Source organism: Limanda limanda, chromosome 1, assembly GCF_963576545.1.
Source record: "Limanda limanda chromosome 1, fLimLim1.1, whole genome shotgun sequence".
NCBI lineage: Eukaryota > Metazoa > Chordata > Actinopteri > Pleuronectiformes > Pleuronectidae > Limanda > Limanda limanda.
The window spans coordinates 37,207,309-37,232,982 of NC_083636.1; the positions used below are offsets into that span (position 1 = coordinate 37,207,309).

Sequence of the window (25,674 nt, forward strand, 5' to 3'; positions counted from 1 at the left end):
TGATTGAGTATGAATAATAAAATCAGAGTGGGTTAATTGCGCTGTGATTGAATCTAATCAAATAAAAGCAGAGCAGTTAAAACACAATTAAGGACGGGATTAGACCTTGGATGGGCTTTTAGTTAAACCCATAAGTCATGAAATTGATCAGAGAGGATGAGAGCGGAGGAGGCGTGGCGGCGTGATGATGGATCTCCGGTCAGGCCCATCGCGCTGTAACTCTGTCCGATGCTCTTCTCTGATCAGAACCTGTCAAGTGGGAGTCCGGTCGTAACTTTTAACCTGTTGGTGAATGTTTGCCGGTGTCAAAAGTGAATCAGGAGAGGATTTCATCAGTTTCTATCGGTTTTACTTTAGTATTTACAATAAAAACGTGTGTTATTCACAGCGGCAGCCACATCGGGCAGCCAAGATATCTTTCCATTATGGATAGCTGCTTGTGTGGAATGTGGCAAGAGTGAGGTATTATTGAATACAGATTTCCATCCATCAAACTAGGCAGGGTAATGTTTTTCAAACTGGGGAGACACGGCTGACAACGCCGCATCCATTCGTCTTGTCCTTCATTATGGTCTTTCTCTATTTGCATTGATTGGCTTCGGGGGGAAAGAAACGAATGTGGGCGGCGAGAGGAAAGGATTTTCGGTGAGAGAGATACTGTGTGCGAGACGGAGCAAAGGGAGGACCTGGGGGGGGAACGAGACGAAGACAGACGGAGAGAGACTCCGAGGTTAGAAAAACTGGAGCTGGAACGGTAGCAGAGGTGGAAAAACAGCCAGCAGAGGCCTGACAGGATTAGAAAAACAGTGAAGGAGAATCAAAAACGCAGGCAGCCAGATAATGATCCGGGTTAAGCACAGGTTGGGCCTTCTTCCAGCGGCTCCTGGTCACGGGGGGGTCAAGCAGGCCGCATCCATCAGCGGAGAAACGCAGGATAGACTCTTAAATGGCCCAGTTCCTCCCCTTCCAGCCACTGCAGAGTGATGACGGCCTTGTGTGAGATAAAGGCCGATCCATTGGTCTGATTTGTGGCTGGTGGGGCAATTTCAATACCCGTCTTGGGCCTGATAGATGGGGACCCCTCTTTGATAAAGGGCCAATTTGCCTCGGGGCCAATAGGGATGAAATTGCAGCAGTCGCCTTTATTTTGTCCTCCCCTCAATCCACGGCAGAACAAGACAAGGAGGGAGAGAGGAGCATAATGCAAAGTAGGCACAGAGGGGGGGAATAAAAAGTTTGGTGCTTTTCTTTCACCACCTGTGGATGTGTTTGATCACCGGTGCACATCCGGCTTTTTTTTTTAAACGGCAACAGTCCGATTTTGTGGCAGGAAGATAAAATATAAACAAGGGCTCCATATGCTCACAAGGAATATCAACTAACCCAAGACACGAAACAATTCACTCCAGCCGCCTGTCGGGTTTCTCCCTTCAGACGGAGGCTGAGTAACTGCTGATGACAAGCGGGGAGACGTTTCAAACTTGGGCCGTCAGACAGGAATCTGCAGATTTGACGCCTGGTCCATTCTAAGTGTTCCGCAGTGCAGGACAGCGAGCCCACAGCCATTACTGCTGAATTACCCAGATATAGCTCCTGGACTACAAATTGCAGGAGAAGCAGGCGGCGCACAGGCCGAGCTCCCTGGAGAAACCTGCCGTCTGGAGGCCGCATATGTATCTTTTCAATCTCAAGAAGTCAAGCACCCAATATTGCCAAAAGCCTACGGGAGCGGCCGCCTTCTCCTCGGTTCAGTCCCACAACGTCTGGGTAGTAATTAGGACTATATGTGCTTTAACCGGCTGGATTGAGGACAAGGAATTCTGGTTGGACACGTCGATGTGGGGCTGCGTGCAAGAAAAAGAAGGAATATTGTTCCTATAAGAGTAAGGGTTCATGTTGGAAACAAAGATGTGCATTGAAAGAGTCGACTGTGTTTACTAGACTCAGGGAAACCATCCGTGTATTTTATAAGGGGCTTTCTGCAGAAAGGATCAACAGAGGGAAACCGCAAGGGTCTCAGAGTGAAGATGCAGGACAGTCAAATACATGATCTTATATAGGAGGACTGAGGGCTGTCTCTTTGAACCAATCCATACTGGTTCTGTATAGGCGCAGGGAGAGAGCTATCTAAACACAGACAACTGATTTACATGTGTTTCCTTTGGAGATAAGCACACATACATTCAGTTCTTTTGGGGTCTTATTTGAACAGTTTATATATGTATGTAGAAAGGTCATAAAAGCCTTTAGACAGAGCTACAAAAACTTACTTTCCAACTACAACATAGGTTTCACACTTAGTTCATTTTTAATTTACAGTGCATTGTGCTTGGTTTTAGTGTGACACTGGGAAAAGAGAGAAGGAAGTAAAATGTTCTTAAACTACAGTGATTCCAGATGTTTCATCAGCAGCTGTGTCCCGTGGTCTTCATCGATGGCTCCCGTCACGGTCCAAAAGTTGTAGTTTATTTAAAATTGCATATATTTCACACTCGGGAATATATATTAAAGGCGTTAGAGTGAAGTGTAGAATAAAGGGATGAACGAATGATGGTAGAGAGAATCTGTGAGAAAACAGGAGAGGTTGGAGAATAACAATAAAACTTAGGCCTCATTATTTTATGCGTTTCATATAAAACTGTGCGGCTTTCATCAGATCTGCACAAACCTTGAGAAGAAGTTGGAGACAGAAACTTTTATTATGCAAGAGGCAAAATAGAATTACAGCAGCGTGTGTTCTGACTGCAGCACCTGCGTTCATCGCTATCCTGTCGCAGAGTCATAAATCAAACATCGGCTTCGCAGACAGAGATTATCAGATGATCTGGTTTCTGCCAGAGTCTCATTGTACTTGAGTGTGTGTGTGTGTGTGTGTTTGTGTGTGTGTGTGTGTGTGTGGGTGGGTGGTTAATGAATTTTAAGGGACTGGTCATTGAGCTGTTTTGGAGGAAATTGTCTCCAGGACTCGCAGAGAAAAGCTTTTCACTGGAAGAAATGGATATGAATGGAATATGGTTTAATCATTGGAACAAATGTCCGTGGAAAACCGCAGCAGTTGAAAGAAAATCCTAGATCATCGTCTCCGTTAACAGGGATTTGATCTAAAACTCTTGAATCAGGAGGAGAGAGAAAAAGAGGAGCCTTCCTTTTTTTTATAAATCAATGGCCCCATAAATCGAGTTTTTTCTCCTGCAAACCAGATGATGATACGACATAATCTTACTTCTTCCCCAGAAGTAGATTAATACGTCGGAGTCAAACGCTCTTTCAGGGGGATTTTAAACTAATTCTGCACACCCAGGATCTCATTGAACCCGTTTGCGTGCGAGAGTGATCTCTGTTAGATGTCGTATTATCAGGGCCAATCTTGTTTTCATCCCGTAATCCCATTAATCAATTCTGTTTTCCTGTGTGCCGCGGCTGGTTGTGTGCGCCCGCGTAGGTGAATGAATAGACGGGAACATTGATGAACACAGAGCGCAGGGTGCCGCTCGTTGGCAGCCACCAACTGGGAGGACAATCAGGACAGCAGCTATTCCTGGTCATGAGCCGGAGGCGGCCCTCTGCCTATTACTTTGCAGCTCAGCGATGGGGCGATTGGTTTTTCATAAGCACAAATCAGCAAGTGTTGTCCTGGTTTTCCACAGCCGGTATTTACACGAGTCCTGCTGTGAAATGCCAACAAGCAATAAAGAAACACATCAGAGGGTGTAGTTCGCATACAAATATTCACTTAGCTTTTATTTTTCGCCTATAATCTGCAATTTATATGAAATTTAAAGGTCAAGCATCAGACCTAAGACTCATTTGTGACAGACAGGCTGAGAAACGGTGCACGACGGTGCAAAATAAAGTGATTAATAACAGGTTATGACTTTATTTGAGATGTGAAAAACTTTATTAAATTTAAATTGGTATATAAGGTCAAGGGAGGGTGGAACAATGGTGTGGTGGTTCCCGGTCTGTGTTGACTTTGCATGTTGTTCCTGTGTTTGTAGGGTTTTTTCTCAGAGTACTCCGGCTTCTGCACATTCCAAAGACACTTAGCCTTCATGTACTTTTCGTCTCTGCACTTTGACCCCTGCGATACACATGGTAACCAATGGCAGCTGGGATTGACTCCAGCACCCCCCATGTGACCCTCAAGAGGAAGCGGTACAGATAATGGATGAATCGCTTGGTTCAAGGAGTTTTAGAAAACCTGCTGCAAGAAAATGCAAGAAATTGAGAGAACAACAACCACGTTCTCATTCTCATCTCTTTGTAATTCAGACCATTACAAAGCAGAAATCAATGGTCTTTGAAAAGATGCGTTTTTCTTTGAAGTTTACCGTGAACACCATTGTTAATTTATGTAATTCCAGTGCAACATGGAAAAAAGCCAGGTGACGTTAGAAACCCCGAGCACTGCATGGTGACAAAATAGGATTTATTTACCAGCCTTTTATTAATCATTTCAGCTGGCCCACTAATTTCCGGGCCGCAACGGGTGGGTGGGGTGATGGGGGGGTGGTGGTGGGGGGGGGACTCCGAGGATGTCTGTGAGGGATGAGTGCGTTTAAATCAAAGCAGGATGTAATCAGCCATGCAGGGTGTCGAGCTGTCCTGGAGGGATTTAATGCTCCATTATTTAAAGCAGGGCACATCAGTGTGAAAATAAAACATACAGTGTGGCGTGAGTTACACACAAGCGTCAAACATCAAACCTCATCTATACAAATGTGTGGTTTTCACCATACATCAGATAAGCTCTCCGTTAATTCGTTTCCCTCTCTCTTCACAGACTTTGCAAATTGTTGTTGTTTCTTACTTTTAATTTTGTTCTTTTCCATCAATGTACTGACTCACTGTTTCTCTAAAACCATTCACACATTATCACATCAGCCCTGCTCTTACAAATCCTGTCTAAAACTCTGCTGACAGAGTCCAATAAAACTGTGGCGATAACATTAGAGCTGTATGCTATTGGCCCTAATAATGAATAATTACTGTTAATTGGAAGATAATGAGCCCGTGAGCCCTGACCCAGGGTAATTCTGCCTAATGTGGAGTCTACATTTCCAGAATAAAAGCACAGACTGTGTCTTTGAAAGTTGTTTTTCGAGATTCCTCCCCAGATGATCTGAAAGATTGTGGGACAAAGACGGTGATGTGCTTATCTCCCACGTTTACTTCACAGGAATCACTGGCGGGTGCAGACGTGTCGCTCTCTGGTGGGTTTGTCTGCACAGATTACACACAGAGTTGCACGCTCAGCAATCTTCTCTGGATAGATAGATTGTAAAAGTAAAAAGAGGTAAATACACGAAGTAAACTGTCAAAACATTCACTTCCCAAAAGTTGCAACATGTCATTTTAAACTCCTCCAAAGCAGAAGATGTACTAGCATCCCCTCTTAAATGTGGGTCACACTGCCATCTATTGAAAGGCAGCATCAACCAACAATTAATATAAAGCATTCAACCTTTTAAATATTAAAATTTCTTGAGGATCTTTCCTTTAATGAATCTATACATCGTGCAAATGCCATATTCTGACGTTTTAAGTCTAAATTATATGAATTCCCCTTTTCCATTGAGAGATGTGGCTCTAAAACTGTGACTGTACTTCAGTTTATGTATATATGTATTTATTCTGGCTATTCTTAGACATGTCTATTCCCCCTGCTGGACAGTGAGTGGTGAGGCGGGGGCCCATAAGCCCAATAAATTAATTCCACCTTTACAGTAGCCTATGTATAATTTCCCAGAGGAAATTAGATTCCTTAAATAAACCACCTCCGAAGCTAAAAACAACAAATGAGCCAATCTGATGCTGTTGGAGAGATGTGGGTATTTTATTAAAGATAATGGCTTTTACATGAGCCTCCGCAACGTGTCCCGGGCTGACTGATGACTGTTTGGGTGCTGGCGTTCGTGGCTGTGATAAAGGACCGAGTCAATACAGACGTGACATTATAATCAGTCTTATGTGAAAGAAGATTATTAGCCCAAATGTCTGGTGCAGCACTCATGGGAGGACGACGGAGGGAAGAGTGGAGAGACACTGGTTTTTTTAATTGATGAGCATGTGCACTAGTTTTTTTGTAAAAAAGTCCCAGTGATAAGCTTTGTCTCAGATGGATGTGGAATGACTGTAATGCGACACTACGCCTCTCAGTTAAGCAGCAGAATGATGATGATTCGGATAAGAGGACGTGAGTGTGTTTGATGGGGAACATAGAAGCAGGGAGCAGCCGAGTTAAAGCTACAGTCTCCCTCCACGGGCCTGAAAGAATCAATCACTTATATCATGCCCCTTCCCCGATGTCTTGCCTTTAATGATCCGCTGAAGTTAAAAATCAAACGGTCTTCACAACCAATCATTGTCTGCCATAAATTATTCCCGACTAATATACTTTCAGGAGTTTCTCTCTTTTGACAACAAACCGAGGTGCAGTTTTGTAAATGAACAATCCATAGGAGTGAAACATATCGAAATCAAATGTATTTATATTCTAGACTCATCGGAGTGATACTGTTTAAAGATCACAAACTAAATATATTGGCCATAGGCTGGTTCCTGCATTGACCACGCCCACTAGAGGGAGCACCTCATATGTCACGTCCTGCTGCAGCTGTATATAAATAATACAATATGGAATATATGTGCACAAAATGAATATATTCAGTGTTGTGTCAAGGTTTTAGGTATTAAACTAAAGTGGGGATACTTTCAAGTAATACTACAGGGATTTGATTTATCAATAAACCCAACAGTCCACTCATGAAATCCCATTTAAATTCACAAGATCCAGATTTTCAAATCCCACACACTCAAAGATATCAGTCCCCTAAAAGTGTCGAGTTATTTTCATCAAGATCTATGAATTCTTCTCAAAACATCAGTAGAAATGTTGAAAAACGTCCAAACTTTCCTGAACTATGACGTCCGACCACAAAGTTTCATGGTAAATCGTCCAGTAGGTTTTTGCATCATCTAACAGACAAACAGACAGAAACACAAATACACAATAAGCAAATAAAATCATAACCTGGAGGTAATTTCCCATAATTAAATGCAAAACAATTTTAAACTGAAAATGAAAGAGAAATGAGAAAAATTACTGAATAACTTTGCCACTTCAGTATTCAAGGAATGTATCTGGAGGCTGAGATGTTTAAAACACAAATGGAAAACAACTGAAGAATAAGTGACAAAGCGTCAACAAAAGCTGCAGCACGAACGCAAAAGCCACACAAAGAAAACACAACCACAGCAGAAGTGAGCGACAATGAAACAAGTCATTTACTTTGTTCTGTTCATGGACGTGTGCGTCAGGTGAGCTGTAGTTTGTCAAACCTGCTCAACCCAGTCAAATGAGATGCGGCACAGAAACGTTTTCACTTTGACCTTTTCTCTGCTCCCATCCCCTGAACCATAGCACCTCAAACAAATGCCATTACCAGTAGTTAAAGTTCAATTGAAACACATTCCACCTTCTCAACACAGGCCGTCGGTTCAATAAATTATGATAAATTCACAGAATAGGGCCAAAGGAATTAGTCCGTATCGATCGGCTTTTATGGGCAAAAAGAAATAGAGGCTGTAATTGTCATCACTGGTGGACGTGGTTAACAAACACTGCTGGAGGAAAAGTCAAAGGGTCACTGGGATCGATGGGTTCTCTGGTCGCCGGTGACCACATGCTGTGTGTGTGTCGTAGACTTGAGAACATCTCTCTGCACTTCACAGCCTCCATCAAAATGTTTTTAAAATAATAGCATGTTTAACGTCCTCTGTTCTCCAGACAAAAATACTCACTTGTTTCCAGGCAGTGAATCCTCGTGACCCTTTTCACAGTCTCCAGAGAGAGAGAGAGAGAGAGAGAGAGAGAGAGAGAGAGAGAGAGAGAGAGAGAGAGAGAGAGAGAGAGAGAATCCCACGGGCTCTCAGCGCAATAGTAGTAACAACCTTTTCGCTAATTGCTTTAGCGCCTTGACTTTATACCTCCACCTCACTATTTTAGTTTCATGTGTGGGAGTAAATTTCCCTCAAGCCCTTTTCCACCAGTATGAATTGTATTGTATTAATGTAATAATAATGTAATTATGATGCAGAAGGTGGAGTCTACAGAATATGTCCCTGATCATCTACTTTTTGATTCTGTGTGCAAATCCTCCTCTGGGTCATGAAACTAGTTTATAGAAACCTTCCGTGGGACACATGTGGACACGGTTTGGTCAACTGAGATTTCTGCAGTCACATTTAAAACACGTTAGAAACCACGGGGTCCGATTCACAGACAAGCAGCAGCATCGTTGGACAGTGGATGAGCTTTAAACACTTTTTCATTGATGATGGAGCCGTCGATGTGGAGTAGCACTTGAATCAGAGCCACTTGTCCACCTGGACTCTTCCTATCAACAGCTGTGCCCGAGGCCCAAACTTGTGCTTACCTCAAATCCCTTTCAACGTTCAAAGATGCGGCTCTGCCGACCAAGTTCAGAGAGCTACACACTCCAAGCTCCAGACTCACTTCATTGTGTTTAGAGATTACTACACTACATACTTTGACTCCTTTACGTAGACAGTGACAGTTTTGGACCACAAAAACATGAAGTTGACTCTGTGATATGTGTCCAAAGAGACAAAGTGTGTGAGATTAGCTCCATGTTATTCAGGCTACACATGTCTGACTATAATATATTCAATCAAAAGTCTTGGTTTGATGATATGAAAACTTCTATTTGACAGAATAAACTATGCAGAAAAAAACTTTTGAAACACTTGGATATGATGTCATTGCATAGTTTTTTACTTGATGAAATTGTAGTTTGTTCTCATTATTTTAGATGTTTACAATGCAGAACAAGTTGTGTATTTACATTTATATAGAGAAAATGTTTTTGATCTCTATTTAAGTTCTATTTATTTGGTTGTATTTGTGTTGTCTTGTTTATAATAAAATATCATGACAATGTAATCATTGTCACTTTCTAATATACAATCTAACATATAATAAAACAATTATAAACAGTATATACTGGTATCGGAAATCTGTGCAGCCATTGTCCTCACAAAAATCCATATCGGCTGCGCTCTAGTTTCTAGGCTACAGTAAAAAAAATGGTCTTTATTGTGAAGTGGTCCTTTCTGTGACAGGATCTCTCTTCAACCAGCCTGAAAACTCATTTTCTCACATGAACTCTCACTGACATTTAAGTGAAAATACAGTTATTATATTTCTCGGCTTCAATCCCACTCAGAGGCCACTTCTGAAGTTGTCTAATCTCCCATTTCATAGTAAACTCTCAAGCGAAGAGGTCCAAGTCAGCAGCTCACTCACTTTCTGGCTTTAAAGAGCATCAATAGCAGACTCCAATGTGGTTTCGACCTCGGAACAGCAGTGAGACAGATCTAATCAATGCAACAAATTACCTGCTATTAGCCACTGGCCGGGCTTCTGCTTCCCTCCTGCCTCTGGGTTCAGTGCAGCCTCAGTTAATATGCACAGAGGTAAATGCACCGGTATCGATGCACTCTGTCAGTCCCTAATGACACAGTGTTTAATGGCCACATTACTTCATACAAATAAGACTGTCATATATACACTATGTATAGCTCCCGTCGAATACAAGTGGTATTGTTAGCGCTCGGAGTTAAGACCTCATTTCCCAGAAGGCTCATTACATTCTGTTGCAAAATAGATTGTTGCCACGGAGTTCCTGTGTTTCTTTATTTCTCTTTTGCAGCAGAGAAACGTAATCGAAAAGACTTTTTTTAATCTTCACGTGTTACAGATTGAGGTAAACAAATGGTGAAAGCTGATAAAGGACAAAACGTGCTTCAGCGCTTTGCTGTTGTTAAATAAAAGCTCAGCTGATGTTCTACAGTCCCGGCAGCATAAAAGCAACAATATGTAACTTTATTAACTTTAAAAATAGCGACTCTAAAATGAGTTTAATGGCACAAACTTGATTTATAGGTAAGCCATTTTAAATAATTCTGTAGCTGGTTAGCTGAAATAAGCTATTGATTCAGCCTAGAACTTTTGTTTAGCCTACAGATATATTTGTTTCGCTCTATTTGTTTTTTCTTTTACGTTTTGTACCAAATTTCTGGTGGAGATTGAATATGTGGAACAAAATAAGCTGAATAAATGAATGACGGCCACTGTCGTTCCCATCCCTCACCCTGAACGTGGGTTCTTGCCGTGAGAAGTGTGGAACTGAGCAGAATAATGCTGTAATGTAAATCAGTTTAAAAAGACTTGGAAGTCATTAAAAACCATGTTAATCTCTTATATTCAGCAAGGAAACTTTTAAAATATGAAGAATTCCAAACAGAGTTTAGTGGATTTATTACAGCAGCAGCTCTTCTGGTTCAGGAAGCCGGGGATCATGGGTAATATCCATGGTTCAGTGTCAGTTCAGTGAGTGGGACCACGCAGTCGGAGCTCCAGAGGGTTACCCACATCAAGAGGCGTTACCTGTTTGAATCCTGGGTCGGGCCGTGTTCTCCCTGTGTCTGTGTGGGTTTTCTCCAGGTACTCCGGCCTTCTCGCACAGTCCAGAGATGTGGATGGTTGCTGGTGTCTGTATGATGGCCGTGCGATACACTGGTGACCCAGAAGCCACCCTCCTCTCCTCAAAAGGATAGATAAAAGATGGATGGATGAAAAGAGTGCACCAGTTTACGACCACGAGAAGGGTTCATACCAACCACATGTCAGTTTCGGTCAGTTGCACTTTGATCAAGGGATCGACCGATTGCAGTAAATGGAGATACTGCCCGGAGGAAACCTTCTGCTTCTCCTCTGAGCTCTCAACCCTCATCCTCCGTTTACAGACACCGGTGGACATTAAAGTTGACTTAACTCAATAGCACCAAAACATTTGCTGATAAGGAGGCAGCTGGAGTTTGAAGAGGAGCCGCGGCAGCAAAAAGCATGAAGAAGAGTAATAGTGAGACAGGTCAGGTTAGATGTAAGTCAGCTGATCGGCAAACAAGTGGAGGATCAGCTGACACCAATCAGCAATGCAGGATAACTGTCTTTAAACCTCATCGTGCATCAAACAGAGAAATCTAAACATCCCTTCCTCGTCCTCGTCCTCTTTCAAATGTCTGAGGTCTGCAGAAGTTGTGTGGGAGGGAGCCGTCGCATTGAGCTTTACCTGAGTGAGTGTGACAGCAGCATGTGTGTGTGTGTGTGTGTGTGTGTGTGTGTGTGTGTGTGTGTGTGTGTGTGTGTGTGTGTGTGTGTGTGTGTGTGTGTGTGTGTGTGTGTGTGTGTGTGTGTGTGTGTGTGTGTGTGTGCAGGTAAATACCACCTTCAAGACCAACCCAAGTGGAAACTCCTCCTTATACATTTTTCATTAAAAGATGGTCTTTGCTCTGCATTTATGATGGCCGCCTGTGGGCAAAAAAACAGACAAGCCGGTAAAAGACCCGAGGTGACTGGAGCGCCGGCTGAAGGAGCAGAGACGTTCCCGGATGAGCCAGAGGTGGTTGCAGGGAAGCTGTGCAAATATATGATGGGAAATACAGAGGGCTTTGTCAGGGGAGACGTACAGAGGAGAGAGAGAGAGAGAGAGAGAGAGAGAGAGAGAGAGAGAGAGAGAGAGAGAGAGAGAGAGAGAGAGAGAGAGAGAGAGAGAGAGAGAGAGAGAGAGAGAGAGAGAGAGAGAGAGAGACTGTCAGGGTGCAAATTAGTTCAAGGCAAAGTCACTTCATGTGGGTTTGATATATATATTTTGTGAATTTTGCCCCCAAAAAGGCTAAGAATCAAACAGATATTTTGAAGATAAATTGGGATTTAACATGTTGTTTGAGCCACAATATGGAAGAATGGAAGTTTTAATAATATAGGTGCAGGAAATAAATTCATGATTGGTTAAGGAAGGATATTACAATGCAAGAGTTAGATGATAGACAGACAGACAGACAAGAGAGATTCGATACGATAGACATAGCTAGATAAGAGATTTAATAAATATGATAGATTCAATATGTTTTGATAGATTGGATACGATTTCAATAGATACATCCGATAGAAAAGATACAATAGACATGTTAGATTAGATATGTAAGATTCAATATGATTCGATAGATAGATACGATTTTTACAAATTGATATATATGGAAGCTTTTGAGGACAGACCAGCGTAAGACAAGTGACACCACAGCTCAGGTCTCTTCTTTGAGATGATGTAATGAGGCCGATAACCTTTAATGACGCTTGAAAATGTTATAGAGCTTTTAATATTGAAACGCAATTGTGCGTACTTTGGTATTTTTGGAGGGTTTTTTTTATATGGGAAGCTTTAAGAGTGTTGTAAAGGAGCAAAGTGAGATGAGGTGGATTTTAAATGCTGCTCACAGGGAATAAAGCAACAAAGAGGTGGCAGAGGAAGTCGGAGATGGCGGATGGAGCGCAGGGTGTGTTTGTACTCAGGAGGGAACCGATTTTGTAGATAAGTGATGAGAGGATAAAGAGAATCAGGACTGGGGTAATTTTTTTTAGAGGCCATATCCAGTTCAGCTCAGCTTGAGAAACACGAATGACTTAATGATGAGAGACCTCTAAAGTATTCAAACACTTCACACACGTATTACTCTGATTGTTGAAAATCGAATTTGAAATCTATCATATAACTTCCTCCACCTAAGCTATGATTTTGGAGCCAGGCTGTGGGGAATTGCTTCCACATGCAGCCACAGGAGTGTCAGTGAAGTTGAGCCGTGATGTTGAATGATAAGACCTGAGAGGTAATCAGTGTTCATTCATCCCAGAGAAGCTGGATGGTGCCGAGGTCAGAGCTCTGTGCACGATAGACAGAACTTTTTAACTACTTAACTTTCAAATGCATCTGATTTGTTGCAGTTTCCTCCTCAAAATATTTCTGTGAATTTAATTTCCCCATCTGGTAATTTGACTGCTTCTCAACACTACAAGGGGGAAGTTACTGTAGTGTGAAGAAATGTAAGTTAGGGTTAGGGTTAGGGTTAGGGTTAGGGTTAGGGGTTAGGGTTAGGGTTAGGGTTAACCTAAGCTTGAATATACAGGTAAAGTGAATGTTGCTCTTATATAAACCCATGTTCTAAAATTTAAAATACTGGGTGATTGATCTCTGTATGCGAGGTTGTTCTCAAACTGGGGTCTGCAAAAATTGTCCATGTTCATCCATTAAAAATGATCATGCTATACTCTGTGAACATGGTGAAAGTATTTTTAATACATGTCTCAAATCTTTCTACGACATTTCTCTGTTGTTTAATCAATTAATCAACTAAATACCACATTTCAGACATATTAAATTCAATTTAACATAGTTTACATTTGACTGACTAAACATATGAGGTTCAAATGATAAAGAATCCAAAATTAAACATTCGGAATTAGGGGCCAAATAATAGAATGGACAACAAGGAAAGAAAGAAAGAGAGCTGAGACACTAAGATAAGAATATTTAGATAGTAAAATAGGTGATAATAATTAGCAATAAAAGTTTAGTAAACTTACATGGAATTTTAAAAAAGTAATGATTAAAAAATATATTTATGAACAATGAGGATACCATAAACTTGTGAAATACTACATTAGTGGAATTTCAACTTTTGCTTAAAAATACAAACAGTACTTTGTTCCTTATAAAAGAATAAGATCCTTTTAAAATCACTATGCAAACAAAAATGTGACGTCAGTAAACTGTGATGTGTCATCCAACTTTAATCTTACTCAGCTATTGCGAAGAATTATTTCCAGGGGACACACGAGGGGTCCAAGGAATATTTCCTACCTTGTAGTACTCAAATTTACCGGTTGAGGCAGTAGTGCGCAAATGGTGGGAGACACTACTGCGGATAACCCATGAACAAGAAAAGTTACCAGTGTACTATGGATTTTTAGTACCCTAAAATTAGTCTGACAGGCATCACTGCCCTGACTGTGTGAGTCACAAAGTCCAACTCTTTAGTAACGATTAAAACTCCTGTATTTCACACATGTTACTCACTGGACTGTATTGAACTCACATTTTCATTTAAGAGGTGTGTAATGTCGAGGAAAGTGCACATCCTGTGAGCCACGTCTGCCTGGCAGGTCGCACTGAGGGTGAAATCCCCCTCCTTTGCGGTCTCTTGACTCATGTTGTTGCTGTGACTGGGGCTCAGGAGGAAACGTGACGTTTCTCTTCATTTTCACATGTTTCACTTTCCCCGCGTTGACAGATCGAGTCAGTTCACGTTGAACCCGCACGAAGTCGAACCCGCAACCCACACCACGTGACCGGCGACACCATGACGGACCAGTCCTCGTTGCTACTGCGCAAACAACTCGGAGGTGAGCTAGCATGCTAACTGTTGATAGCGCCGAAGCTAAAGCTGCTCGGCGTTTCCCTTTTGCTTTGTGGCTTTTTTTTGGCAAACGTACGTTGTGTGTCCGTGGTTGTGTTGTGTTGTGTCACCTTTTCTCACGCACACACGTCAGCGGGAGCGGAGTTAAACTGGCACGTGTTGCGTTAGCGGGTCACACAGCTGTTAGCCGAGGTGTTGCGCAACAACGTGAGTGTGCTCAGCTTCCCTCAGTGTAACACACACCGACGGGAGTTGTGTGTCGTCAACACATTTTTTCACACAACAAAATCGACTCCTTGTGACGCAGATTCACTTCGTGTGGTTGCGATGATCTCATTGTTAAGTGTTTGTTAACAGGGCTAGTTCACCGGGAAATGGAAATCCTCCCATTAGCTTCCCGTCACTGTACAGATGGGGGGGGGGGGGCGAAGTGTTGTGAGTCCACATAACACACTTCTTGAGTCTCTGGGGTAATCAGTGAAGCAACTAAATCCAATGCAATTCAAGTCAATGGTAACCAAAGCTTCAAACATCATAAAAAAACAAAACCAAGAATATGGCTCCTGTGATGTCATCGAAAGTCCCAACATTCAACTTCAACTCGAAACATCCTCATTTACACAATGTTTAATCCTAAATGTCCTCTGTGGTCCACACATGTCCTCGGCTCCAGAGGAGGACAACAGGGGACATTTGTGCTAGTTTCAAGTTTTTCTTTTCTGTTGTCACCATTTACTTCAAATATATTGGATTTGGCTGCAACTCTGTTTACCAGTGAAACTCCAGAAGTGCTCAAACACTTCTCCAACCCTCCATTGGCACAGTGGTTAGTAGACGATGAGTGAATTTACATTTCCATGTGCACTATCCCTTTTTAAATCCGATGATTTTTTGTTTGTATTTCAGAGCTCAACAAGAACCCAGTGGAAGGCTTCTCCGCGGGTCTGGTGGACGATGACGACATCTATCAGTGGGAGGTGGTCGTCATTGGACCTCAGGACACATTATTGTGAGGGGCCTCACCCATAAAGTAACTTTGCCTTTGTCTCCCCCCCTTCCCAGTGCAAAACTCTAACACCAGCATATTTCTCCTTCGCAGCGAGGGAGGATTCTTCAAGTGCACATTAACCTTTCCCAGGGACTATCCTCACAGGCCTCCTAAGATGAAGTTCGTCACAGAGATCTGGCATCCGAACGGTGAGTGCCAACCGTCCAGACCCCGGTGTCCCCCAATTATTCAATCGATTGTGTAAATACTGCTTTGGCTTGAAGTGTATATAAGCACTGTAACCCCCCAAAACAGAATGCACCACTTGCTGGAAGTTTTCACCTGTTGTGTGACAGAAGTAGCTTAATATGATTTTGAGAGTCTCTCATTTAGCTCCTTCATCAGGTTTAATCCCTCTCACTTTCAAATGTGAATCTCCATTATAGAATCTTTAATCTTGTGCTGAAGTGCAAACATGCCGCTAACCTTATTGTCTACATGTTTTTCTCCCAGTGGCAAAAAATGGTGATGTTTGCATCTCAATCCTGCACGAACCTGGTGAGGACAAGTACGGCTATGAGAAGCCCGAGGAGCGCTGGCTGCCGATCCACACGGTGGAGACCATCATGATCAGTGTTATATCCATGTTGGCTGACCCCAATGGAGACTCTCCTGCCAATGTAGATGCAGCTGTAAGTGTTAACTCTAACTTGGTTTGTTTTCGATGATGCGTGTGTTTGTGCAGCAGTCTTGTGTATTTGTCTAAAACAACTTAAATCTGTAGAAACAAAGGATAAAGAATTCTAATCTATGAGTTGATGGATTATGAACTATGTGTATGCAGATGAAGTGAACAAACACATCGAGTGACTCAAGTTATCATTCAGTTTAGTCTATCTTTTCTAATGGAAATCCCAACACGTAGGCTGAGAGGCGTGGGTCGATGCCAGGGCGAATCACCACCTGTTAGGCCGAGCTGAGTTTTCATCGGGTTAAAAGGGGCTTAACTTTTTATTCAGATGGGGGGGCTGCCTGGAGTCAGAACAAGGTGATGGTTCTAACTCGCGTTTGAGGTCAAGTAAACATCAGAAGCAAAATGAAATGATTGCGTTTTTGTTTGTGCTGCAGAAAGAGTGGAGGGACGATCCTACTGGAGTTTTTAAGAAGAAAGTGGCCCGATGTGTGCGGAGGAGTCAAGAGATGGCTTTTGATTAAACCCTCACTCCAGACATCAACACAGTAAGTACAACCACACAAACCCATCTTTTCTCTGCATCACGACACATTTAAAGGGGGGGGGGGGGTTCCCACTCTCAACATGATGATATATGTTTATTCTGAGAAACCTCAACAGCATTTGTGACTCACCTGAAATCCAGCCGGTGTATTTCCATGATGAAAACTACCTGCACAGTTTTCGTGAGATCATGCTATCAAATAGAACCAAATGTGTTAATTAAATGTCAGGAGTTTATAGAGCTGTTGAGGTAAAACACATTATGCATAAACTTTCATTGATAGCTAACTTTGTTTTATACGTAGGGAAGGAAAACATCAATTGGCAACAGAATTTCTCCTTTAAATGTGTGTTAATCGATTCTTAATCCTGATCCTGAGAAAAGATCAATGTGAAATCTATCGCATTTATTTTGGACCTGTGAAGAAATTAGTGAAATCTGAGAATGTACAGCTGCTGCTCACCTATGTGACGTCTCTCCTTGTAAAAATATGTCATTGTGCTACAGTTTTAATTTGAACTAACCTGACATTTATGTTTTGTTTCAGGTTAGAACTCTACAGGGTATTTGACAACTGGTTACACTTAAGTCAGCTGATTGATCGTGGAACTCACTTTTACCAACATCAGTCAACCCACAGAAGAGAGAGACCCCCTGGAAGAAGAAAATAAATTACAAACCCATGTGTATAGTTGAGTACCATCAGCTTTTTGTTTTTGGAGCCGTCACCTATTTGTCTGTTCATTTTTGTCTTGCCGTTTGAGAGTTGTTATTTATAAATGCTGCCAAAAAAGTTCCCATTTTTTCTTTTCATTGTTCCTTCCCCCAAAGGGACGAGACCGACTTTCTGTTCAAGAATCAGCGTTTCACTCACAGGAAGATAAATTAAACAGGCCATCACCTCCTTTATGTGCATACTTTTGGGGGTAACCGTAAAATCCTGTGTGATCAATGCTCCATTTCCACACTTATTTTCTTTATATGAACCTATTTATTTAGACTGCGACTATTTAAAGATGCGCATCATCTGTTTTGAGTCTTCTTAGTTTTATTTTCAACCTGCCACACTGAGCCATCCGGTCTATTGTTTAACAATGGATGTATGTCGTTCTGGAGCATATGCAGTCAAGATGGAGTTACAGACACTGGCTTTTCTTTCCTGCACATTTAAGATGTTTTTTTCCCTGAGGGGGGAAATAATCATCCATCGCTGCCTTAACTTTGATTGCCAAGAAAGGAAGGAAACCTGTTTTCAATAAAAAAAACTGCACCTGACGGCTTGTTTGAAAGGCAGATAAACTCTTATGGACAAACCAAAGACAACACACCAATAAATACCTTTTGTAATGAACATGCTACATTTTTACCTTTTGTAAATATAAACTTTGTCCTTGACATTGCACATGAAGATGCAGAGACGGTGGTGTTGTAGTTCGGTGGCACTTCAAACAGCACCCATGAAAGGATGGAATCACTCATCAGGGCTGAACAGTAGTTATTACAAATTTGTTATGGATAATAAGGAACCTCATTTGATGGGTATGTGGAGGTGTGCAGGTTAATCAATGTTAAGATTGTAAAAACAATAAATAAAGCTCAATGTGGACATTGTTGACCCATTTGTTGAGATGTTTTTAATCACTTCCAATATATAACTGGCTCTTAATTTGAGGATCTGAGAGAGAATTAGACATGTACTTCCCCTAAAGGGCTGTTTCCAGGCGTAGGGAAATCAGGCCCGAGACAGGAAGCTGACAAATCACAGCTGTGTGTGTGTGAATCTCACTGAAATAGAACTTCTATCAGAGATGATGTTCATCAAGACTTTAGGATGTGAAGTGCAATAAGAACAAAACCAGTCTCACGTTACTTTCCAATCTGTGATTTAATGAATTAAGCACCAGCTCAATATGATCAACATCCAGACAAAGACACATCCTTGAACTCAATGAGTATAAAATATTTTTCTTAAGCAACATAAACCTTCCCCCAACCCCCCCACCCCAGAAAAAATCCACCCATGTTGCAGAAACTGCAGATCCTGAGTTTGCTCACTGTCCAGGAGCGGAGAGACTTTTGTTCATGAACTGCTTCTTGACGAAACACACCCACCACTGAAAGAAACAAAACTCTCGTTAGGAAACTGCTGCACTGAAAGAACCTGTGTGAAGAATAAACAAATACACACAGCTCCTCAGTCACAAGACAACTGAATAGTGTTTTAGATCAGATTTACCGCTGGAGATCAAGTCACTTGTCTTGTGTTTAATTGGGTCCAATATTTTCTATACTATGTCAGAGCGAATCATTAATTGTCATATAGGCTCGTTTGTGCTGGTAAAACAAATGCAATGTGGTATAGAAAGGCAAAAACAGCCTAAATAGACTGGGACTCAAAAGAGCAAGCCACATTTAATTGTTGAACCTTGTGGAGAAGATGTCGACTAATTTTCTGGAATTTCCTTTCTGGTTTCCTTGTATGCTACAACAAAGGCAAAACTGAAAGCTGTTGACTTGTTACATTCTGGACAAAGGTTACATTTGCCCTGATACTTTAAAACAGGAAATGTAGGTCAGAGCTGATGTGACCGGTGTGTTCTGGTGCATATAGATCTGTAGGGGGTGTTGACTTGAAGATGCTGGACTCACCTTGCTGGGTTTGTCTGTCTGGGGGTCAAACACACGATCACACAGCCGTAAGCCGGTCTCCTGGCGGATCTGCTGCAGGTATGACCTCATGGTCTCTGAAGAAGCACAACACTCATTACTGCTCTGTCACAACTGGGAAAGGAGGTCTCGGGTACTTGCTTACATTGTTTTCTACCCGTATTATATTCTTAACTTCACAGGAAAAAAGATGCCAGTAAAAACAGAAGGGGAAGCCACACAAGCATGAAACAACACTTCAAGCCTCAGATCCTTAAATCTGATGAGGCTTTGGTCAGCATTGCTATTTTCGGCTTCAAACTCCTCAGCCAAAATTTGCTGAAATTTAAGAAGAGGACAGGCTCTGGCTCTAAAGCAGAGTATAGAGTAGTGAAAAATGGACTTCAAGAGGAAATACTGGAAATAAGATGCAATATCTAGACTATTGCTTTTTGTTTTTGGTGTAATTGTGCTCGTCCTTACCTTCCTCCTGCTTGTTTGTAGGTTTTAGATACATGGCATTAAGAGGGAATCCGGGTTCTCCAGGGATGGGAAAGTTAGTGATGCCCAGAGTGTACATCTCCTTCTCTCCCTGACCCCTGGAGCTGCACTGTAAAGAGACAAAGCAGAGGGGGGGGGGAATCACTAAATAAATAAATGGCTCATCTGTTTTACTTACAACCATTTAAATAGCTGCAAATTCCTTCCGAGTGTGCAAGGGAAAACAATTGAGATTCTACTCATTTAATGGCTCTTTAAGAACCATCTGTTGAGCCCTTAGAGGCTCCACAGCCTGAGGTTGATTGCACAAATTACAATTAATGAAATGCAAACATTAAACGCCACAAACTTTACACATCTCACCTTCTGTAGCCTCTTCAGGCACTCGGAGATGTAGAGCGTGACGTATATCAGCGTCCTGTCGGCCTCGTTCTGACACAAACGAAACACACACACGTTTGGATTAGGACACTTTCAGTCAGGTCGTGACAGCGAGAGGCTGCATAGTTTAAATCCTGAGCAGCTATGCAGCGCTGAGGGGGAAGAGAAGAAACAAGCTGGGGCACGTGGAGGAACGAGGAGCACAGCTGCCTCATGATGGGAAGGAGAAGGAAATACACACAGGAGGAACGAGAACACTAGTGAGGCAGTACTCCTCACACTCATATCTTTAATGTTAAACGTACACACATGTAGAATACCTGGGTTGTATTAGATGAGGGATAGATGAAAACTACTGGTACGGGTGATAATAAATGTCTTACCTTGATTTCATAGTTCTTAAAGAAAACATTGGCTTTGAAGTAGTAGATGGCCTCGTCGATGATGTCCGACTCTATGCCTGAAATGAGACACAACAATGTAAGAATAAGATTAACTTGAGAATTTGCAGTGTGTTCCAGGAATCTTCTTTCACTTATTAAACATGAAACTACAAATTGGCATATTCTGGTGCTTGTTATTTTTGCTTTATTGAAAATCTTGAAGTTTACTTTACCGTATCGTACCATATCGTATTATATCTGTACCTGACTGTTTTTTATCACATCATGACCCCACGATAACATGGTTCGACCAACTTATTTTAAATTATTACGTCTTTAGATGACACGTACGTTAATACAAACATTGCTAAGATAAACACTGAAAAGCCTACGTGCATCTAAACTTGGATGCCACAGGAAACGTGTGAAGAAGTCAACACTGAGGATGTAATGTTCAGACCATTTATGGAAGTAAAGCAGTTACATGTTTCAGGAACTGAGCAACGTGACTTGAAGCCCCTGCAGGAAACAAAAACCCTTTCAAACCTGACGATGAGTGTGTGTCTCTCTCAGTGTAAGTTGTTGTCTTTACTGGATAATAAAACCCCCCCATCCTCACCGTCCCCTCGGGCTGGTCCCTTGAACTGGGTCTTGAGTGGGAGCAGAGCCATGTTCCCCACCATCCTGGTGTCAGGGACCATCAGCTGGGAGTGATAAGCCTGGAAACACAGAGGAATACAAGTTGCTGTCACTGCTCCTTTAATAATAATAATAATTGTCATAATAATAAAGCGTATTTCTGCCTGTTAGCATCGATGACATCTCTGCTGCTGTCGCTAGCACAGCATGCTAACACACACCAGCTGGTGTATTCTGCAGATACGAGGCTCAGAAGTGTTAGCATCTCAGTAACATCAGCTAATGATTCATTTCTGATGTGACACGTATCGTAAAAACAGAGAATAGATGCTAAGGTGGCTAATCAGCGATGCTAACGAGAGCCGACAGCAGAGCTAGCTCGACTCGGAGGGCCTCGTTAGCATCGCTGAGGAGATAGTTCGGTTTGTTGTTGCTTTAAAATGAACAATAACAGCTTGTGTTTGTCATTTGTCGTGTTTGTGTTGACTCACCGGCATGTTGAGTGATGATCTATCAGTCCAACTGCTCAGCGAGAGAAATAGGAAGCTGCTTCCGCCTGTCCCACCCTTCAGTTTACAGGAAGTGGACACGTGTCGTGATGGGGAGCGGCCGCACGGGGGCGCCCTTACCAAACACACACTCAAACTATCTCTCTCAAAAAAACACACACACATTCAACCTCTCACAAAACACACATACTCACTCTCTCCCTCTCAAAAACACACACACTCTTTCACAACACATACACACTCACTCTTTCTCTCACAATACTGAACACACACACACTCTCTCTCACAAAGCACACACAAACTCTCTCACAACACACACGCTCTCACAAAGCGTGCACATTCTCACAGAACACACACACACACACACTCTTTCACAATACACTCTCTCTCTCTCACACACACACACACACACACACTGAAGTTGTATACTTGATGCAGTATTTTATTCCAAAATATAAACATATTTGACAACTCTTCAAACTTCAGCATCGTCCTGAAACAACATCAGTGGATTCAAATCACACTTTCCTAGAGTCATCGAAGTGGTTCACAAACACAAAACCCTTTTAAATATATATGACAGAAGATATTTGTCCTTTTTGCATTCAGTCTTTTGTACATTTTCTGTGTGCTTTGCAGTCACATGTCCACATTCTCCGCTTGGGCTTGATCATCAGCCTCCAAGATCTTTTCTGTATTATAAATCTGAGATTTAGAGAATAAAGTCATAATATTACGAGAAAAAGATCCACTTGCAGAAATCATGATTTTATTCTCTATACTGTACACTACATTTTACAACATTATTCACAAAATCTCAGAATTATTATTTTCTTCGATATGGCACAAACACTCCGTCTTCTCTGGAGTGGCGTTTCTCTTCAGCTGTCTCCTTTGCCTTGAAATATCTCATCAAAGTTTAGGTTAGACGGCTCCTCGTCAGCCTCCTGTGGAAAGGGAGAGAACATGGTATCCCTTAAATAAATAGCTCAGAAAGAAGATAATGGCCAATGCTAAGTAATTACATGTTTATAAATGTTGTGTTGTGATTTGTTTGTTTTTTCACCCTTGGCTCCTTGAGCTCCAGGTCCTCTCCGTACTGTATCGAGAAGTCGATGTTTTGCAGCACCATGTTAATACCTTCCTCGTCTGTGCGGTCAAAAGGCAGGAACCTCACCATACTGTAGTCATCAATCTGGACGGAAAGGCAGAGACCATCTCAATAAAAAAAAAAAAATTCGGATTCAGATCGAAATCCAGTGTGAAAGGAAGGTTCTCACTCACCAGGCCACAGATGGCTTCAGTCAGCTTCTTGAACTTTTTGCTCCTGATGGAATCGGGGGAGTCTTCCATCATCGAGTACATATCTGGGTCCAGATATCTAGAGAAGATGCAAAGCTTTACTTGGGTTGTATTAAAAAAATTAAGGGGAATCACTGCTGTGGGTTTCAAGAGAATTGATCACACATAATACTGTTACTTACTTTTCAATTTCCTTCTTTGCCTTTGGACTGAGCAGGTCCATTTTAGTCATTATATTTATTTGAGGAATCTCCAATAACACCATGGCACTCAGGGCAGCCATGACTCCAGAGATGAACTGAAGTGAGGGAAGATTTGCAGCTTCAGGTAAAAAAACAAAAAAACAACGACTCAAATAAACAGATGAGGATATTGGAGCGATGCCTTACTTTAAAAGACTCCACCATGAACTGGGAGTCGACCAGAAAGACTCCGCACACCCGAAACTCCCACTGCTGTAGCTGCTCCACCAGCTGCTTCATCACAGGGAGGTGTGTGTACAGTTCAATCTGACCTGCAATGACAAAGCCACTCGTCAAAACTCCACCATACTGTGTGTCGGCAGAACAGATGTCCTCCCATTTCTCCACCCATCACCTTCACCTTCACACACAGAGCGAACCATGTACACCCTCAGCCTGCCTTCCACCTGCTTTACCCTCCTCTATCAAGGTGTTTACCTGGGCAGTCAAACAATATGTAGTCGTCTTCCACATGACCCAAGCTCTCCTCCAGCCAGTCGAAGTTGTTGGCGAAGTACTCCATGCAGAAGACGAGGCCGCCGTTGGGGCCAAATCTGAGAGAGTCGTCCTCCATCACGTCATCCACCTGGATGAGCTCTCGGATGTCTGAGGACATAAATAATGGCGTTGTCATACAGATTTTAACATTTACCCTACAAACCCTTGATCCCTCTGTCCTGTGATTATACAACTCACATCTTCTCTTAAATTATTTGCATCACAAAGATTTTTATATCCCTCTGTTTTCTGCACTGAACACATTTATATTGTTTACATTGCTTTTTATATCTTTTTTCTGTCTGGGAAGCACTTTGTAACTTTGTTAAGAAAACTAAGTCAATTATTATGATTATCCCTGACATTTGTCTGTATTGTAGTCTAACATATACTGTATACTCTGTGCAAACTAACCAGTGTAATAACAACCAACCACTGATTTAAAATAGACCCAAAACACCATTTAAAGCCATTACAGGGATTTAACAACACAACCTATCGCAATCTTCTCTTTTTATGATGGTCTGTCTTTATATACAGCTAAGTATTCGTAATGTACTCCTAGTATCACTATGTGAAGTAACTAAATGCAGTATTCACCTGCCATGACAGGGTAGTCAAAGTGCTCGGCTGCTGGGTCCAGGTTGACAACCTGAACTGAGCGGTTGATTTGCTCTGAATGCTGGATCATGGTGGAGCAGTAGGTACTCTGTGATGAAACAAACACATTAATAATCCATTAATAACTCAGGTATAAGAACAGTTTCTACAATCAGGCCATCAGGTTCCTAAACTTGCAGTCAACTCATGACCAACAACCCTCAGCACATCTGTTTCCCTGCCTCTTAGGAATAACTATAAACACACAAGTGCAATAACTATATACACACACTACATACTGTTAAAGTTGTTACTTCATTCACACTGCACCTTAGATTGTATATTGCTTTGTATTGTATTTGTACATTATTGTATAATAAATTCCTTCCACCTTGCTTTTATTTTAATTGTAAGGATTCTGCTGCTGAGCTGACCTGTGTCTTCTTCTCTTTAATTCTACTGTTGACTCTGTGTTCACTTGCTTATGACAAATGAAACCTGAAGTTAAACTTGGTCTGTGAGGGACACACATCAGCCTCATGCTTTAGCCTAGCATAGCATTAGCCTACTAGCATAACAATGATTGCAGGGAGTTTCCGGGGCGGACTGATGACGCACCTTCCCGCTGCCCGCCGGGCCCATCACCAGCTGAGCGAAACGAGGCATTTTGCCTCAGTGAAAAAGTGTCGATGTGAAAATTAAATCTCTTAAATCTTCTTATTGCTGCTGGTGAAATGTGCGATGCTGCTACAGCACCTCTTCTTCTTCTTGTTTGAAGGAACACTGACATCCGTCTTAAGTTGTACTGCTGCCACCTACTGACCAGAGTGGGAAACCACATGGACAGATTTGAACACACACACCAGAACTCATACGTACGTTAAAACATACTGTACAACATACTTAGTAACATACTGAACAACATACTTTACAATGTATTAAATAACATACTGAACAACATACTTTATAACATACTGAACAACATACTTTATAACATACTACAGTAAAAAGGTTTGATATTCAGTACATTGATAGTCAGAGAGGTCCTGATCACAGGCATATCAGTCTCACTTTGAACTTATTGAGCAAAGTGTTTTTATAGACCTTTGAAATATCCAGAAATAAACTGATTTGATTGTACACATGTAGGACTTTACTTTGAAAAATCTCCAAATATAAACAGTAAAAATGTTTAATATTCAGTATGTAGGTAGTCAGAGAGGTCCTGGACACAGCGTATCAGTTTACTCTGAACTTATTGAGCAAAGGGATTTTACAGTACTTTGAAATATCCAGAAATTATATATTCCACAGTTGAAATGTTGGACTTTATTTTGAAAAATCTCTTAAGTTATACATAGTATACAGGATACTTTAGAATATACGGTACAACATGCTGTAAAACATACT

The 25,674-nt window shown here is 41.7% G+C and overlaps 3 protein-coding genes across 3 annotated transcripts; 1 reads left to right on the forward strand and 2 right to left on the reverse strand.

Annotated features, from left to right (window-relative positions):
* The first annotated feature begins 14,121 nt into the window (after positions 1-14,121).
* Positions 14,122-18,178, forward strand: LOC132998718 (ubiquitin-conjugating enzyme E2 G1-like). Its single transcript, XM_061068466.1, has 6 exons — positions 14,122-14,323; positions 15,244-15,346; positions 15,437-15,534; positions 15,839-16,017; positions 16,454-16,564; positions 17,111-18,178. The coding sequence occupies exons 1-5, from the start codon at positions 14,281-14,283 to the stop codon at positions 16,538-16,540; spliced, it is 510 nt and encodes a 169-aa protein (XP_060924449.1). The 5' UTR covers positions 14,122-14,280; the 3' UTR covers positions 16,541-16,564; positions 17,111-18,178.
* Positions 18,179-18,429: 251 nt separating this feature from the next.
* arpc3 (actin related protein 2/3 complex, subunit 3) lies at positions 18,430-21,695 on the reverse strand. The gene is made up of 7 exons (XM_061072431.1): positions 21,605-21,695; positions 21,094-21,193; positions 20,475-20,551; positions 20,074-20,142; positions 19,693-19,819; positions 19,213-19,307; positions 18,430-18,677 (listed from the first exon to the last, which is right to left on the reverse strand). Exons 1-7 carry the CDS (start codon positions 21,608-21,610, stop codon positions 18,615-18,617), a joined length of 537 nt encoding a protein of 178 aa, XP_060928414.1. The 5' UTR covers positions 21,611-21,695; the 3' UTR covers positions 18,430-18,614.
* A 348-nt stretch (positions 21,696-22,043) lies between these two features.
* Positions 22,044-25,024, reverse strand: gpn3 (GPN-loop GTPase 3). Its single transcript, XM_061072704.1, has 8 exons — positions 24,883-25,024; positions 24,265-24,373; positions 23,605-23,772; positions 23,314-23,438; positions 23,107-23,222; positions 22,907-23,003; positions 22,689-22,817; positions 22,044-22,569 (listed from the first exon to the last, which is right to left on the reverse strand). Exons 1-8 carry the CDS (start codon positions 24,928-24,930, stop codon positions 22,504-22,506), a joined length of 858 nt encoding a protein of 285 aa, XP_060928687.1. The 5' UTR covers positions 24,931-25,024; the 3' UTR covers positions 22,044-22,503.
* Positions 25,025-25,674: the final 650 nt, after the last annotated feature.

Excerpts from the sequence above, each read along its gene's own strand:
- arpc3 (XM_061072431.1), bottom strand. Across the intron at positions 20,552-21,093 it reads GGGACCAGCCCGAGGGGACG|GCATAGAGTCGGACATCATC; the intron begins GTGAGGATGGGG and ends GTCTCATTTCAG. Across the intron at positions 19,308-19,692 it reads TACAAACAAGCAGGAGGAAG|AGACCATGAGGTCATACCTG; the intron begins GTAAGGACGAGC and ends GTGCTTCTTCAG.
- gpn3 (XM_061072704.1), bottom strand. The coding sequence starts at position 24,930 with ATGCCTCGTTTCGCTCAGCTGGTGATGGGCCCGGCGGGCAGCGGGAAG. Across the intron at positions 23,223-23,313 it reads TCATGGTGGAGTCTTTTAAA|TTCATCTCTGGAGTCATGGC; the intron begins GTAAGGCATCGC and ends CCCTCACTTCAG. Across the intron at positions 22,570-22,688 it reads TGGAGCTCAAGGAGCCAAGG|GAGGCTGACGAGGAGCCGTC; the intron begins GTGAAAAAACAA and ends CCCTTTCCACAG.
- LOC132998718 (XM_061068466.1), top strand. The coding sequence starts at position 14,281 with ATGACGGACCAGTCCTCGTTGCTACTGCGCAAACAACTCGGAG. Across the intron at positions 15,347-15,436 it reads GGACCTCAGGACACATTATT|CGAGGGAGGATTCTTCAAGT; the intron begins GTGAGGGGCCTC and ends TCTCCTTCGCAG. Across the intron at positions 15,535-15,838 it reads AGAGATCTGGCATCCGAACG|TGGCAAAAAATGGTGATGTT; the intron begins GTGAGTGCCAAC and ends TTTTTCTCCCAG.